At 56.3% G+C, this 12,944-nt stretch overlaps 1 protein-coding gene across 4 annotated transcripts; it reads left to right on the top strand.

Annotated features, from left to right (window-relative positions):
- Positions 1-1,673: 1,673 nt before the first annotated feature.
- On the top strand, positions 1,674-12,944 carry PUS1 (pseudouridine synthase 1). Of its 4 annotated transcripts, none has more exons than XM_031442457.2 (6): positions 1,674-1,759; positions 2,566-2,797; positions 4,720-4,857; positions 7,966-8,068; positions 10,642-11,333; positions 12,614-12,944. In XM_031442457.2, the coding sequence occupies exons 2-6, from the start codon at positions 2,576-2,578 to the stop codon at positions 12,659-12,661; spliced, it is 1,203 nt and encodes a 400-aa protein (XP_031298317.1). In that variant the 5' UTR covers positions 1,674-1,759; positions 2,566-2,575; the 3' UTR covers positions 12,662-12,944. The 4 variants fall into 4 exon arrangements, with proteins under 4 accessions (XP_031298317.1, XP_010984989.2, XP_031298318.1 ...); XM_010986687.3 differs by having other exon boundaries at positions 1,718-2,275; XM_031442458.2 differs by having other exon boundaries at positions 1,718-1,891.

A 12,944-nucleotide genomic window follows, 5' to 3' on the forward strand; every position in this document is an offset into this window, starting at 1 on the left:
CCCTCCGAGGCCAGTGGCAGGGAAGAAGTGTCCCCTGGCATAAGAGTCTCTGTGGTAAGGGGTGGTGGGCTCTGTGTGGAGGTAGGGTGCTGTGTGAAGGTGCCCCAGTGCTTCCTCAGGCCACTCGGCCTCCTGAGTTCCCCACATCACACGTGACCTTGACCTTCCTCACACCTGGAACCCTGGGGTGGCTCCTCCTTCCCTTCTGCAGAGGGCGGCCTGTCCTGGGGGGTGTTCAGCACAGGTGAGCTGTCCCCTCCTACCTGCCTGAGTGCTTTCCCATCTAGGCCTGACTTCTGAGCTCAGAGAGGCTGAGCAGAGTTTGGTCCAGGAGAGAGTCCTTGTCACAAGCACTGGCCCACTTCCTGTCTCATGGCTCTGCTTGTTCTGGACATTGCACATATGATCAACTCATAAACATGCAGTTAGGGGCACAGACCCTGCAACACAGTTGAAAATCTGGACGTAACTTACGGTTGGCTCTCCGTATCCGCAGTTACGCAGCACTGGACTCACCACTGGCAGATCCAGTAGGGCTGCCGTTCATATTTAGTGAAAAAAATTCTGTGTAAGTGGCCCCGCACATTCAAGCTCATGTTGTTTGAGGGTCAGCTGTAAACGGAGTCATCCGCTACGTGGTGTTTTGCACTTGGCTTCTTTCCCTGAACATGTTTTAGAGGTTCACCCACAGCTGTAGCCTGAGTCAGTCTTTCTGAGGCCCTTTTCGCCGACTAGTTTGTCGGTGTCTGTCCCCCACTGGAACGGAAGCTTCCCAAGGGCAAGGATGTTGCTCACCAGTGTATTCCCAGCCTCCGAGGTGCTGGGAAACCAGCAGGTGCTCAGCAAATGGCTCCTGACTGACTGGCCCGTCTCCAGGGAGGTGTGAGTCCCTAGCCTCTGGTGGCACCCCCTTTCACCTTCTGTGTGTGCTGTCACCCACTCCTCCCCAGCTGGGCTGGCATCTGCGACGCCTCCCAAGTCCCACGTGGGACGAGTTTCCCATCTGTCTCCCAGCAGTCTCCGGGAGGGCTTCACTCCTGGGAGCTCGCACACAAGCCGCGCCCAGCACGATGCACTCTCTCCCTGGCATTTCGGCGCCTCTCTGTGCCTCAGCTTCCTCATCTGTCAAACGGGGCAAGAGAACCCTACTCAAGGTTCCAGGAGGACTGAATAAGCTGAAAGGCATCAAGTGACTAGAATAACACGTGGCTCGGCACATGCTGTATTATTACTGGTCTGTGAGATTAAGGAGGTCTGGGGGGGGGCGCCAGTCTGCACGCAGTCAAGTCAGCAGATGTTTTAAGTTAAAAGACAGGCTGTCATTCCAAATACCAGGCTGGTGCTGTGTGACTTCAGGCAAGAGGCTCAGCCTCTCCGTGCCTCGGGTTCCTCTTCAGGTAGGCACATAGGGGTCATACGGTGCCTGCTCCTTAGGGCGGGAGAAAACACTAAATGAGTTAACACGTGTGACACGGAGCAGCGCCTGGAAGTGTCAGCTGTCAGGATGATTCTTTTCGCTGCGAGGAGGCGAGTTGACAGCGGCCTGGCGGACGCGGCGGGGAAGCCCCGTCCCCGCCCCAAGCCCCGCCCAAGCCCCGCCCCATCACTCCCCCGGCGCCAAGCCCCGCCCCGCCCCGCCCCGCCCCGCGCCCCCGCCTCGCCCAGAAGGAGTTTTTGTCCGCAGCCGGCCGCCGTCGGCCACCGCTCTCCACTTCCGCCTTCGCCCACGTGGTTCGGCTCGGGCTCAGTCCGCGGCGCCGTGAGTGGGGCCGGGTCGAGGCGCGCCCCTCTGGTCCCGGCGGGGGTGGCCGGGGTCTCTCCGACTCCCAAGGGAAAGCTTGCGGGGCGAGGAGAGAGTACGGTGGGGAAGGAAGAACTGGGGAGGTCAGAGGTCAGCCTGGGGGTCAGGGGGCGTCGGAGGTTATCATCGGGCGGGGCTGGAGCGCGAGGGGGCTCGGAAGGAGGTTAGAGTTCAGGAGGGACGGAGCTGGAGCGTAAGGGGTCCCGGGGGCGTCAGAGTTCAGAAGGGGCGGGGCTGGAGCGTGGGGGTTGTTTGAGTTCAGGAGGGGCGGGCTGCTGTGTAGGGAGTGCCGGGGAGGTCAGGGGTCAAGAGGGCCCGGGCAAGTGCGTCCCGGGTGAGGTCAGGGGTCGGGCGCGTGCCCCCCCCGCCCCCCCCCCGGCCCTGCATGGGGCTCTCCAGCCTGCGGGCGGCGGCCTGGGCCCTGAGGAGAGCCAGCGGACCGTGGACCCCGCGCCTGGGACCGCGCCTCCTCTGGTAATGACAGCGCACTTGTCCGTGACCGGGGGGTAGCACGCTGGCCCGCCCTGAGCCTGACTGCATGCCGGCGCAGCGCCAAGCCCTGATCGCGTGAAGTGCTGTCATTGCCCCCTTTCTCGGACAGTGAAACCGAGGCCCACGTTGGTGGTTGTGCGAGGTCTCCGATTAGCGCCCAGCCGCGGTTTGAACACCTCGTGGTCAGTCCGGGGTGTCTCCCGGACCACGCTGCCACCATGGCTCCTTCCCTGAACTCTGCTGTGTTGCTCACGCCTGCCGTGTCTCTCCAGTTTGCCCCCCATGGCAGGGAACGGGGAGGCGCTGGCACCGGTGGGGGCCAGGCAGGAGCAGGGCACAAAGGCCCGCAGCGGCTGGCAGGGCGCGGCCAGGACCTGGGAGGAAACAGCGCAGCAGGCCAAGAAGCTCAAGAGCAGCGAGGACGGGGAGCAGCCCCGCAAGCTGCCCAAGAGGAAGATTGTGCTGCTCATGGCCTATTCCGGGAAGGGCTACCACGGCATGCAGGTGAGGGCGCCCGTAGCCGGGCAGACCGGCTTCTCTCCTGGCCGCTGCCTGCTTTGCGTAGGGACCTCAGAGGGACAGTCAGGCTTCCAGGGAGGCCAAGTCAGGAAACGGCAGAAAGCGGGGTCTTCACCTGTTCACCTGTTCCTGTGGCTCCCGTCAAGCCAGATCTACATTCGAATCCAAGCGGCTTTGAGCCCTGCTTCGTCCCTGTGAGATGTGTGCCCTGGTGTTCCCGAGTCTCCCAGGGTGGTTAAGGGCCCCGCCCCGCTGTTGACCAGCGACGTGGCCTTGGGTACGTGACTGGAGCTCTCGGTGCCTCATTTTTAAGCGCTGATTTTATGAAGCATGACGGTTCACGAGGCTGAGCCACGCTGTGCTGCTGCGCCCCAGGACCCAGGACAGTGCCAGGGAAGCTCAGGAGTGAGACCCTGTTACTGTCTGTCTGTGGGTTTGCAGCACTTGAGAATCCCTCCCTAGCCCGGCGACGTGACCCTTTCCTGAAAGGCAGAGGGTCCAGGTGCCCTGACAGATGGACCGACTTGCTTCTTGCTCCTTGTGGTCGACTCTGTGGCTCTTAAACTTGGGTTCCTTGTTCTTTAAATTTCTCTAAGCTTGACTCACAGGAAGGAATTCACTGCTGTGCAGAGTATCTGATACCCAAGTTTTCGAAAACAGTGCCCAGTCTCACCAGGTGCTACGATAACCTTTACTATGAATAACGATAGTAGTAAGATACTTGGTATCCTGTTTGGTTTTTTTTTTAACGTTTCGGTTGCACCCATGAAACTAATTTGATGACCACTGGTGGATTGTGGTGGAGGGCAGAAACGCTGCTTCAGTCTAACTTAGCGGAACAGACAACCCACCTCTGCTCCTCTTTGTGGATGTTTACATGTGTTTCTGAGCGTGATTTTGGTTCCTGTGTTTTTGCCTTATGCGCCGTCTGGAGAATGTTGCCAGTGTCTCATCAACTTCTGTTTGCCTCAGTTTCTCCGTGAGGAAAATGGGGGTAGAGCGTGGCCATAGCTCCCAGGGCGGACGGAAGGACAAATACGTGGAGGGGTTGTCATCCCTGTTTCTTAACGTCCATTCCAAGCCTTTGAGACGCATTTGTAACATTTGAGAGAAGGGATTGGACCTAAGTTGCAGTGGGAACCGCGAGGTAGACTTTGGGAAGAACCTCCCCACCCTGGTGAGTCTTGGCAAAGTGCTTGTTGGCCTGTGTCCCTTGTGCTGCAGAGGTTTTCTTTGAGAAGGTCAGGGTGGTGATCCTGCCCATGTCATCGGGTCCTGTGCGCCCTGGACTATGACTGTGCTGCAGCTCGCACTCAGCCATCCCCACCACCTGGGTGCTGGCAGCGTCCTGGGGTGAGGTCCTGCTTTAGCAGAGGGGCTTGTGCCCTGTGGTGGAAGGGGGTGCTCTCCTGGAGTGATGAGGGTAGGGGTTCCCTGGGGTGATGAGGGAGGGGGTCCCTGGGGTGATGAGGGTAGGGGTTCCCTGGGGTGATGAGGGAGGGGGTCCCTGGGGTGATGAGGGTAGGGGGTCCCTGGGGTGATGAGGGTAGGGGTTCCCTGGGGTGATGAGGGAGGGGGTCCCTGGGGTGATGCGGGCGGGGGTCCTTGCAGACAAATGGGTCTCCGGCAGGAGGGATGCTGGTTTCACATCGGAACAGGTTGGGGAAATGATGTCTCAGGTGATGCCCACTGTTGGCTGTCCAGGTTGGGAGTTTCTAGGACTGGGCGCCCTCAGGTGGCTTTCCTGCTCCCGTGGGAGGGAACATGCTACAGGGTCTCTCTGTGGCCACAGGTGTGGCCCCCAGGCTGCTGGGTGCCAGCACACCACACATGCCCCTACCTGGACCAGCTCCACCCAGGGCCCCTTGTGGGTAGCGACTGAGTGAAAAACACTGTCTTCTCCTCAGAGGAATGCTGGGTCCTCGCAATTCAAGACCATTGAAGATGACCTGGTGTCCGCCCTGGTCCGGTCAGGCTGTATTCCTGAGAATCATGGGGAAGACATGAGGAAGATGTCCTTCCAGCGCTGTGCTCGGACAGACAAGGTAGGTGGCCGTCCCCGCCCCACCCCCGCAGGTGGCAACAGCACCGAAACCGCTGGTCTGTCTTGGGGTTTGTCTTTACCCCACTTCTATCCTGGCATCTTTCTCCATCAAGATTCTTTTGGTTACGAATGAGACGTACAAATCTAACTAGTCTGAGTGGAAAGAAAGTTGTTGCCTCATGTAACTAAGCTCCTCGGGCATTTCCGGTTCAGGTGTGGCTGGATCTAGGTGCTCGCTGCCCCCAGAGCCTGCGTCCTGTCAGCCTGTGCCTTCTCTGTCGCTCCTGCAGGCGGCACGGTGGCCACAACACCTGCCTTAGATCCACTTTCTCAGGCTCGCGACACAAGGAGGGCCGTGTGGCCGCAGAAGCACAGCCTGTTTGTAATGTTAAATTTTCCAGTAGCCACAGTCCAGAGGGAAAAGGAAACAGATGAAATTGGTTTCCATAATCAATTTCATTTAACTGAGTATATCCAAGGTAGTCTCCTGTCAGTGCGCAATCCACATAAAAAATGACGAATGGGAAATATTTTCCATTCTGGGAGTGTGAGTTCCAAGTCTGTGAAACCCAGTGCGTGTGGTACGCTCACAGCATCCCCACCACACAGGCCGCCCTCTCCTGGGTTCAGGAGTCACGGGTGGCTGTGGCCCAGCGCTGCCCATGCAGAGTCACAAGGTCAAGTCCTGCTGTCTGATTGGCTCTCGCATCCGTCCTGGGCTCAGCCACTGGCTGATCCTGCCCTGTCGTGTTCCCAGCCATGGGTCTGGCGTGGGCAGGGGCCCCCAAAGGAGAATGGAGGGGTGACGCTGAGATGGGGCCCAGTGCCAGGCGGGTAGGACAACAGGAAGTTCTTCTCTAGTAGATAAAAAAAATTGACACGCTCTCTGTGCCTCTCACCCTGCTCTCTGAGACCCTGGCCCTCAAAGCACCTCTCCTGCCACCTAAGGTCAGTGGGAGCCGATGTGCACGTAGCTCTTTGTGGGCCAGGGTCCCGGGAATCTGAATGATGTCTAGTTTCAAAGGTACACACATTCCCTGGGATCCGCAGACCCAGGCCAGAACCCCAGAGCTGGAGCTGCTCTCCTTGTTTTTAATTCTTCCACTTACAGCTCTCTGGTTATTTTCAAGGCAGAAGGAAAAAAAACGTCTACCTGCGCTAAGGAAGGGAGCATCTCAAAATATAGTGCTAGCATTTGTTTTAATTTCCACTGTTATTAGAGAGACTTTCATTCTAATGTTTTCCTTCTTACAAATGGAGAAACCAAAAGAATCAGAAAACCTCCAATCCTGACATCCCATGCATCCAGCCCGCTGCGAGAACAAATGATCATCTTGGGTTAGTTTTTGTTTCAGATTTTTTTAAAAAAGCTTTATTGAGCTATAACTCCCTCCCATACAGTCCGCTCGTTTAGAGTACAATTCAGCGGATCTCGTCTTTTCTCAGAGTTGCGTAGCCATCACCGCGGTCAACCTTAGAACGTTTTCATTGTCCCTAAAAGGCCCCTGAAACTATCCTCCCCACCCCACTGAAATCTCCGGAATATTCTCATTTCAACACGTAACCAACATAAGAAGGTTAGGAGTGAGAGGGGTGAGAAGTATTTCCGTTCCGTTTTGTTTTTCCTACCAAGTGTTTGAGACCTGCCCTGTGCTTCCCGTCCACAGCGCCTCACTTCAGGACAGCCGTTCCCTGCCCTCAGGCCGCACACGCGGCCGGGTGCCTTGGTGTTGGAGGGTGTGGGTCTGGGAAACGGTGCACTTGGCCGCGTGGCATCTCACCAGTTTATTTTTTGCACGCCTGCCTCTTTTTTTTTTTTTTATCTCTGCAACTTTTTATTTGGAAAACCTTCAGACCTTTAGAAGTCTCAGGAGCCATGTGTGAATACCCAATAATCTCTCCTTGGATTCAGCAGTGTGAAATTTTTTTGGCCAAATTTGATTTCTATCTGACTCCTTTTTTGCCTCTGATTGGAACCATTTGAGAGTAAGTTGCACCGTCCTCCCCCTTCACCCCGAAATATGTCACCTGAGTCTCCTATGAGCAGTGGTGTCCCTGGGCAACACCTGAATGTAACTGTCACCCATGGGAAATTTAACCTCGACATGTTACCGCTTCTAACGTGCTTTGGGTTTGGGCGTGATCCAGCCTCTAACCCAGGGTCCAGGGCTGCGTTCAGCCATCCTCTCTTTTGAGTTTCCTTTAACTGAAAACGGTCTCCTTGTCTCCGTTCTGCCCTTCCTGACGTGGTGTCTTCGGCGAGTTCGGGCTGGTTATTTTGAAGCAGGTCCTCCGGCTGCATTTGTCTGACTGTTCTCATGACTAGGTCCAGACTCAAAACGTTTTTGGGGGCAGGGGCAGTACACGGGTTCCACGATATTCTATTTTCTTTGCATAGATCTTAAAACCTTTCTTAGAAAATGGGATTGCAGTAAGCAGAAAGGTGCATCCAGTGTGAGTGCAAAGTAAAACAGTTGACTCTCCGGGGACACCTGGGCTGTCTCCACCTAGGTCAGCACGCGGGACTCTGTCCACATCCCGGGAGCCCTCCTCGGCCACCTTGCGAATAGCCCCTCCCCTCCCGCTAGGCCTCACCCCCACTCTGATTTGATGGAAACTTCCTTTAGAAAAAAGGCTCAATACACAGATGTTAACGTGCACTCGTCCCCAGCGCAGAGACTGATCGGTTTGCCTGCTTAACCAGCACCCGTCCCCACAGAATGACTGCTATTGTGATGTAGGTGGCCATCTCTTCCTCGCTTTGCCCCAGAGTTCGGTCGATTCCGTTGCGTTTTCTTTTCCCCTGAGTCCTTGAGAGTCACACCCAAGGTGGGACTTTATTTCCTATCTGCATGGTGTTGTACGTCCCCTAGTTCCTGTCTTGTTGGGTTTGAGGGTCACTTACGATATCTTGTGAGCTCTGCTGCCCACCCTTGGCGTGCAGAGCACCCTTCTCATATCTGATCAGTCCCTTCAGGTGTGTTTCTGAAACCAGAAGTCCTGTGAAGGATGTCATGTTTGCACGGTCCTTCTGCCAAAGAGGCCGACCTGCCGAGGGTCATGCTAGAAGAGCGGGCCCCACTGACCCTGCCTTCTGCTTCCTTTGCAGGGGGTGTCTGCGGCCGGCCAGGTCGTGTCCCTCAAGGTGTGGCTGGTCGACGACATTTTAGACAAGATCAACAGCCACCTCCCATCTCAGATCCGGATACTGGGTAAGCCCCGCCACCCAGGGCTGCGTCGCAGGTGGTGGCCAGTCTGGTGGTGTCCGGTCTGGCAGAGACACACAACTTCTTCTTTCCCTTAATGCCCCTGGTGTCTGTAGATAAGAGTGGTTGTAAGTCACCTTGGAAAAAGAGTCCAGTGTCCCCGCCTCCTCCAGGAAGGGACACGTGGGATAGACAGACATGGAAGGTCCACCCCTGCTCCTTCTCCGTGCTAAACACGCCTGTAATAACTGGATGCTTGCATGTGAAAGTCTGGATTTTTTGGGGGGGGGGTTTGTTTTGGAGGGGGAGGTAATTTGGTTTGTTTGTTTAATGGAAGTGCTGGGAATTGAACTCAGGACCTCTTGCACACTAAGTATGCGCTCTACCTCTGAGCTATCCCCTCCTGCCTCGTGAAAGTCCAGATTTGATAAAGTTGAAATGGGGGCAGTCATTCGCTTTCGTAGCAAGGCCTGATACGAGGTATTTAGGTCTTGTTCGTTTAAAAAAATCCAGCCTGACTCCCTCTGCCGTCTAAGTGGCGTGTCTGTGCCGTTCATGGTTGGTGCAGCGGTGGGGTCCGGGTGCAGAGCTTCCTCCCGTTTCTCTGTGTCCCGTCTGTTACTTGTTCCCCTTTCCTTTCCCCCCTCCTTTTGGATTAAGCGATGTTTTCCATAGTTCTATTTAATTATCACCTGGGCTAGCTTATTAGCTATGACTGGCTCTGGGTTTTTTAGTGACTATTTTGGGGTTTAAAGCGAGGGTTGGCTACTTTTTTCTGTAGAGGGCCAGGTGGTAAGATGTTTTAGGCTTTGTGGCCCACAGATTACTTTCTGTGTTGCATCTTCTTCCTTTTTTTTAACCACTCTTTCAGGCTTAGCTCAGAGGCTGTACAAAAATGGCCCTGGTTTTGGTCCCCGCTTGCCAGTTCCCGGGTTAAAGCATCAGTCGCTCACACAGCCTCTGCCAGGTGCAGTCATGCCACCTCGTGCGTAGTCCAAAACCTGCGACCCAGGCCTGCATCTCTGCCCTCTTGGCCTGGGGGCTCTGCGGATCTGTCTGTCAGGTCTACGAATAGGACAGCCCCCACACTACATGGTTGTTGTTTTTCCTTTAAGCAGCCAAGTGAAAAAACATTTCACTGATTTTAAAATGGGAGTATAGCCACATATTTAACTGTACAACTACAAAGCTTTAATAAATGTGTATACTTGTAAAATTATCCCAACTGAGACAGTGAGCCTGTCCCCCAGCCCCTGAAGACGGTAGCCCTCCCCCCACCGCCCCGTTCCTCACCAGGCAGCCACTTCTCTGCTTTCTGTCACTGACGTTACTCTGTGTTTCTTGACGTTAATAGAAATAGGATCACAGAGAACGTATTCCTTTTTGTCTGGCCTCTTTCATAGAGCCACACGTTGCACGTGTCTCCCGTTTGCTCCATTTCACTGCTGCGAGGCTGGGTTTATGTCGTTTATCCGCTTACCTTCTAGGGAGCATTAGCGGTGGTTCCAGTGTGGGGGTGTTACTTCACTTAGAATGATGATCTCTAGGTCCATCCATGTTGCTGCAAATGACATTATTTCATTCTTTTTTATGGCTGAGTAGTATTCCATTGTATAGATATACCACAATTTCTTTATCCAGTCATCTGTCAATGGACATTTAGCCAAAATTGCGTTCTTAATGCTGGACAAAAAACAAAAATAAGACCACCCCAGATCAAACATGACAGCAGAGACAGAAGATGGGGTGCAGTGCAGATGCAGCCGTGAACCAGCAGCCCCAGGGCTGGGCCATCCTGCCCGGAGAATGGAGTGGGTCCACATCAACCCTTGTAAATGGAGCTGGAGTTGGCCTTGAAGTCGAACGCCTTGTGAGGTTGAATCCTCGTAACCTGGTGGCCCTGCAGTCTCGGGTCATGACCTCAGTGTGAGGCCAGCCAGGCAATGCAGTGTGCCCAGGACAAGGAGGGCGCTTCTTGGTCCCCGGCTCCTGGACACCATCCCTGCTGACCTGCTATTCTTCCAGAAGTTTTCTGTACAGAGACAGACAGCATCCATGTGTTTGCATTCTTCTCACAGCTGGAATCCCCCTGCATATAGGCCTTCATTTGGCCTTTCTTGTTTCAGTTACTGGTCACAGATCTTTGTGTGGCACCTGCCGGGTCAGTGGCGCCCAGAAGCGGGGGCCTCGGCTCCGGGGGCTCGCTGCCTGGACATCGGGACTGCGCGTGTCCAGAGCACATTATCTTCCCGTCGCTGGACTTTTCTGATTGTCTTTTGCTGTTGAATGTGCTGTGGCCTCCTCTGCAGGGCGGCTCCGGGTCAGAGGCCCGCGGCTGGTGCTTCTGTCTGTGGGCCGGCGGCGCCAGGTCGCACCGCCCTTTGCTGACCCTGGGTTTTAACAAACACTTACGTTTTCCTTGTGCTGCTCTGTTCAGCTCTGAGACTGAGCATCCTGCAGGCGAAGAGCTGAGTGCATGAAAGCCAGGTCTCTCCTGGGCCCCCCCAGGCTCGGGAGGTGAGCAGCCAGTGCCCCGCCCCGGTCAGGGTGGTGTTTCTCATGGCCTCCTCTCCCCGCAGGGCTGAAGAGGGTCACGGGCGGCTTCAACTCCAAGAACAAGTGCGACGCCAGGACCTACTTCTACATGCTGCCCACGTTCGCCTTCGCGCACAAGGACCACGATGTGCAGGACGAGACCTACCGGCTGAGCGCGGACACCTTGCGGCACGTGAACCGGCTCCTCGCCTGCTACAAGGGCACCCACAACTTCCACAACTTCACCTCGCAGAAGGGGCCCCGGGAGCCCAGCGCCCGGCGCTACATCCTGGACATGTTCTGCGAGGAGCCCTTCGTGCGGGAGGGCATGGAGTTCGCGGTGATCAAGGTCAAGGGCCAGAGCTTCATGACGCACCAGATCCGGAAGATGGTGGGCCTGGTGGTGGCCATCGTCAAGGGCTACGCGCCCGAGAGCGAGCTGGAGCGCAGCTGGGGGGAGGCCAAGGTGGACGTGCCCAAGGCGCCCGGGCTCGGCCTGGTGCTGGAGCGTGTGCACTTTGAGAAGTACAACCAGCGCTTCGGCCGCGACGGGCTGCACGAGCCGCTGGACTGGGCGCGGGAGGAGGCGGAGGCCACGGCCTTCAAGGAGCAGCACATCTACCCCACCATCATCAGCACCGAGCGCCACGAGAGGTCCATGGCCCAATGGCTGAGCACCCTGCCCGTGCACAACTTCAGCGCCACCGCCCTCGCGGCGGCTGGCCCAGACACCAAGGTGGGGCTGGGGGCTGGCGCTGTGGGGAAGCTGGGGGCTGTGGGAGACTAGGGGCTGGGGTCGGGGAGGCCAGGGGGACAGCCATGCGGCTAGGGGTGGAGGTGGTGGGGTCTGGCTCCCCAGGAGCTCAGCCAGGCGCTTGTCCACATTTGTCATTGTCCATGGCTAAGCTTCTGACTGACTCTGCCCCCATGTCACTGTGCCCATTGTGCAGATGAGTAAGCTCTCCCAGAGTCCCACTGATCGGGGCTCTGCCCCGCGAGCGCAGGGGCCGGGCCTGTTGTCCGAAACCTGCTAGGGGCCGGCTGGAAGGGTGGCTCACCTGTTAGCTAACTGCCAGCCTTACTCTAGAAAGGGGACATCCAGGATTCAGGGCACTGGAGCTCAGAGCAGGGGGAGTTAATATTTCACTTTAGTTCTCCATTCTTTACCCTGGGGTGAGAGGTGGCCCCAAAGCCCACGTCCTCTCATGGTGGCCCAGCAGGCTGTGAAAGGGTGAGAGTCCCACCTGCGTTTCTGGGAGAGCCCTTCCCACTGTCTAGGTGTCCAGGAACCCAGTGTCCTCCCTCTGCGCCTGCACTTGTCAGCTCGGGGGCACACAGGTGAGGCAAGCAGGCCGGGGGACCTGATGTAAGAGCAGCAGGAGCGCAGGTCGGATGACGGTTGGCGGCCCGCGTCCGGGAGGCGGTAGGGATCAGTGGAGACTACGACAAATAGGGGAGCCTTTGTTCCACCTGAAGGGGGCTGCGGCAGCTTGGCCCCAGCCAGCAGGAGGCGGGCCCAAGTGTTGTCAGAGTGGCTGTTTTTCCAAGAGAATCTGGCATTCCAGAGTTTATGCAAAATAGTCCACTCTAAGTGTTGACAGTTACTAATTTTCTTAAGCGCCGTGAGGTCAAATCGAGCATGTGTACAGATCTGACCTGGGGCCAGACTCTGCCTCCTGCTCAATCCCACCAAGAGAGGCTTCTGACTGTTTGCCATCTGTACACAATGCTGGGGGGCCTGTCATTGTCCAGCTTTGCAGTAGCCCAAGTTTATGTTCCTAAGGTCATTGCAGCCTCTGGGGATTTGAAGGAGTCCATTGAAGACCCTCCTCTCGCCCCCAGCTCCTGGCTTTCCCGGTTGAAGACAGGTTCTCAGACCAGTCAAGAGGAAGACAAGGAATCAGGCTGAGCCCGCCTTGGGCAGCTCTGGGGGCAGCCCTCTTTCCAGGGAGAAGTACCCAGACCCAGGCGGCGTGCTCCTCAACAGTCACATTCCTGTCTGTTCGTGCTCTGCAGGTCCCCAGCCCCCTGGAAGGCAGTGAAGGGGACGGAGACAGTGACTGAGGCACGGCCACCCCCCGGAGTGTCTTGGAGTTGGCCCACGACTCCTGCACCAGGACCCACCAGCCTGCTGTTGGCTGTTTGCCTCGGCCAGACAGGAGAGCCTGCTGGTGGCCTCCCAACCTCAGGATCTTGAGACCTGCGTCATTTTGTTTTCATCAGGGGGAAAACCTGCTGCGAATCTATTTTCAGCTCATGCGGATCTATATACACCTCGGCGTGTAAAAACACTATTTTTTTAAAGAAGCGATTTTCTTATTAAATGAGCGCAAACTTTGCTTAGTCA

The sequence above is a fragment of the Camelus dromedarius genome, chromosome 31, assembly GCF_036321535.1.
Source record: "Camelus dromedarius isolate mCamDro1 chromosome 31, mCamDro1.pat, whole genome shotgun sequence".
NCBI classification, from domain to species: domain Eukaryota; kingdom Metazoa; phylum Chordata; class Mammalia; order Artiodactyla; family Camelidae; genus Camelus; species Camelus dromedarius.

Excerpts from the sequence above, each read along its gene's own strand:
- PUS1 (XM_010986687.3), top strand. The coding sequence starts at position 2,187 with ATGGGGCTCTCCAGCCTGCGGGCGGCGGCCTGGGCCCTGAGGAGAGCC. Across the intron at positions 4,858-7,965 it reads GCTGTGCTCGGACAGACAAG|GGGGTGTCTGCGGCCGGCCA; the intron begins GTAGGTGGCCGT and ends CTTCCTTTGCAG. Across the intron at positions 11,334-12,613 it reads CGGCTGGCCCAGACACCAAG|GTCCCCAGCCCCCTGGAAGG; the intron begins GTGGGGCTGGGG and ends CGTGCTCTGCAG.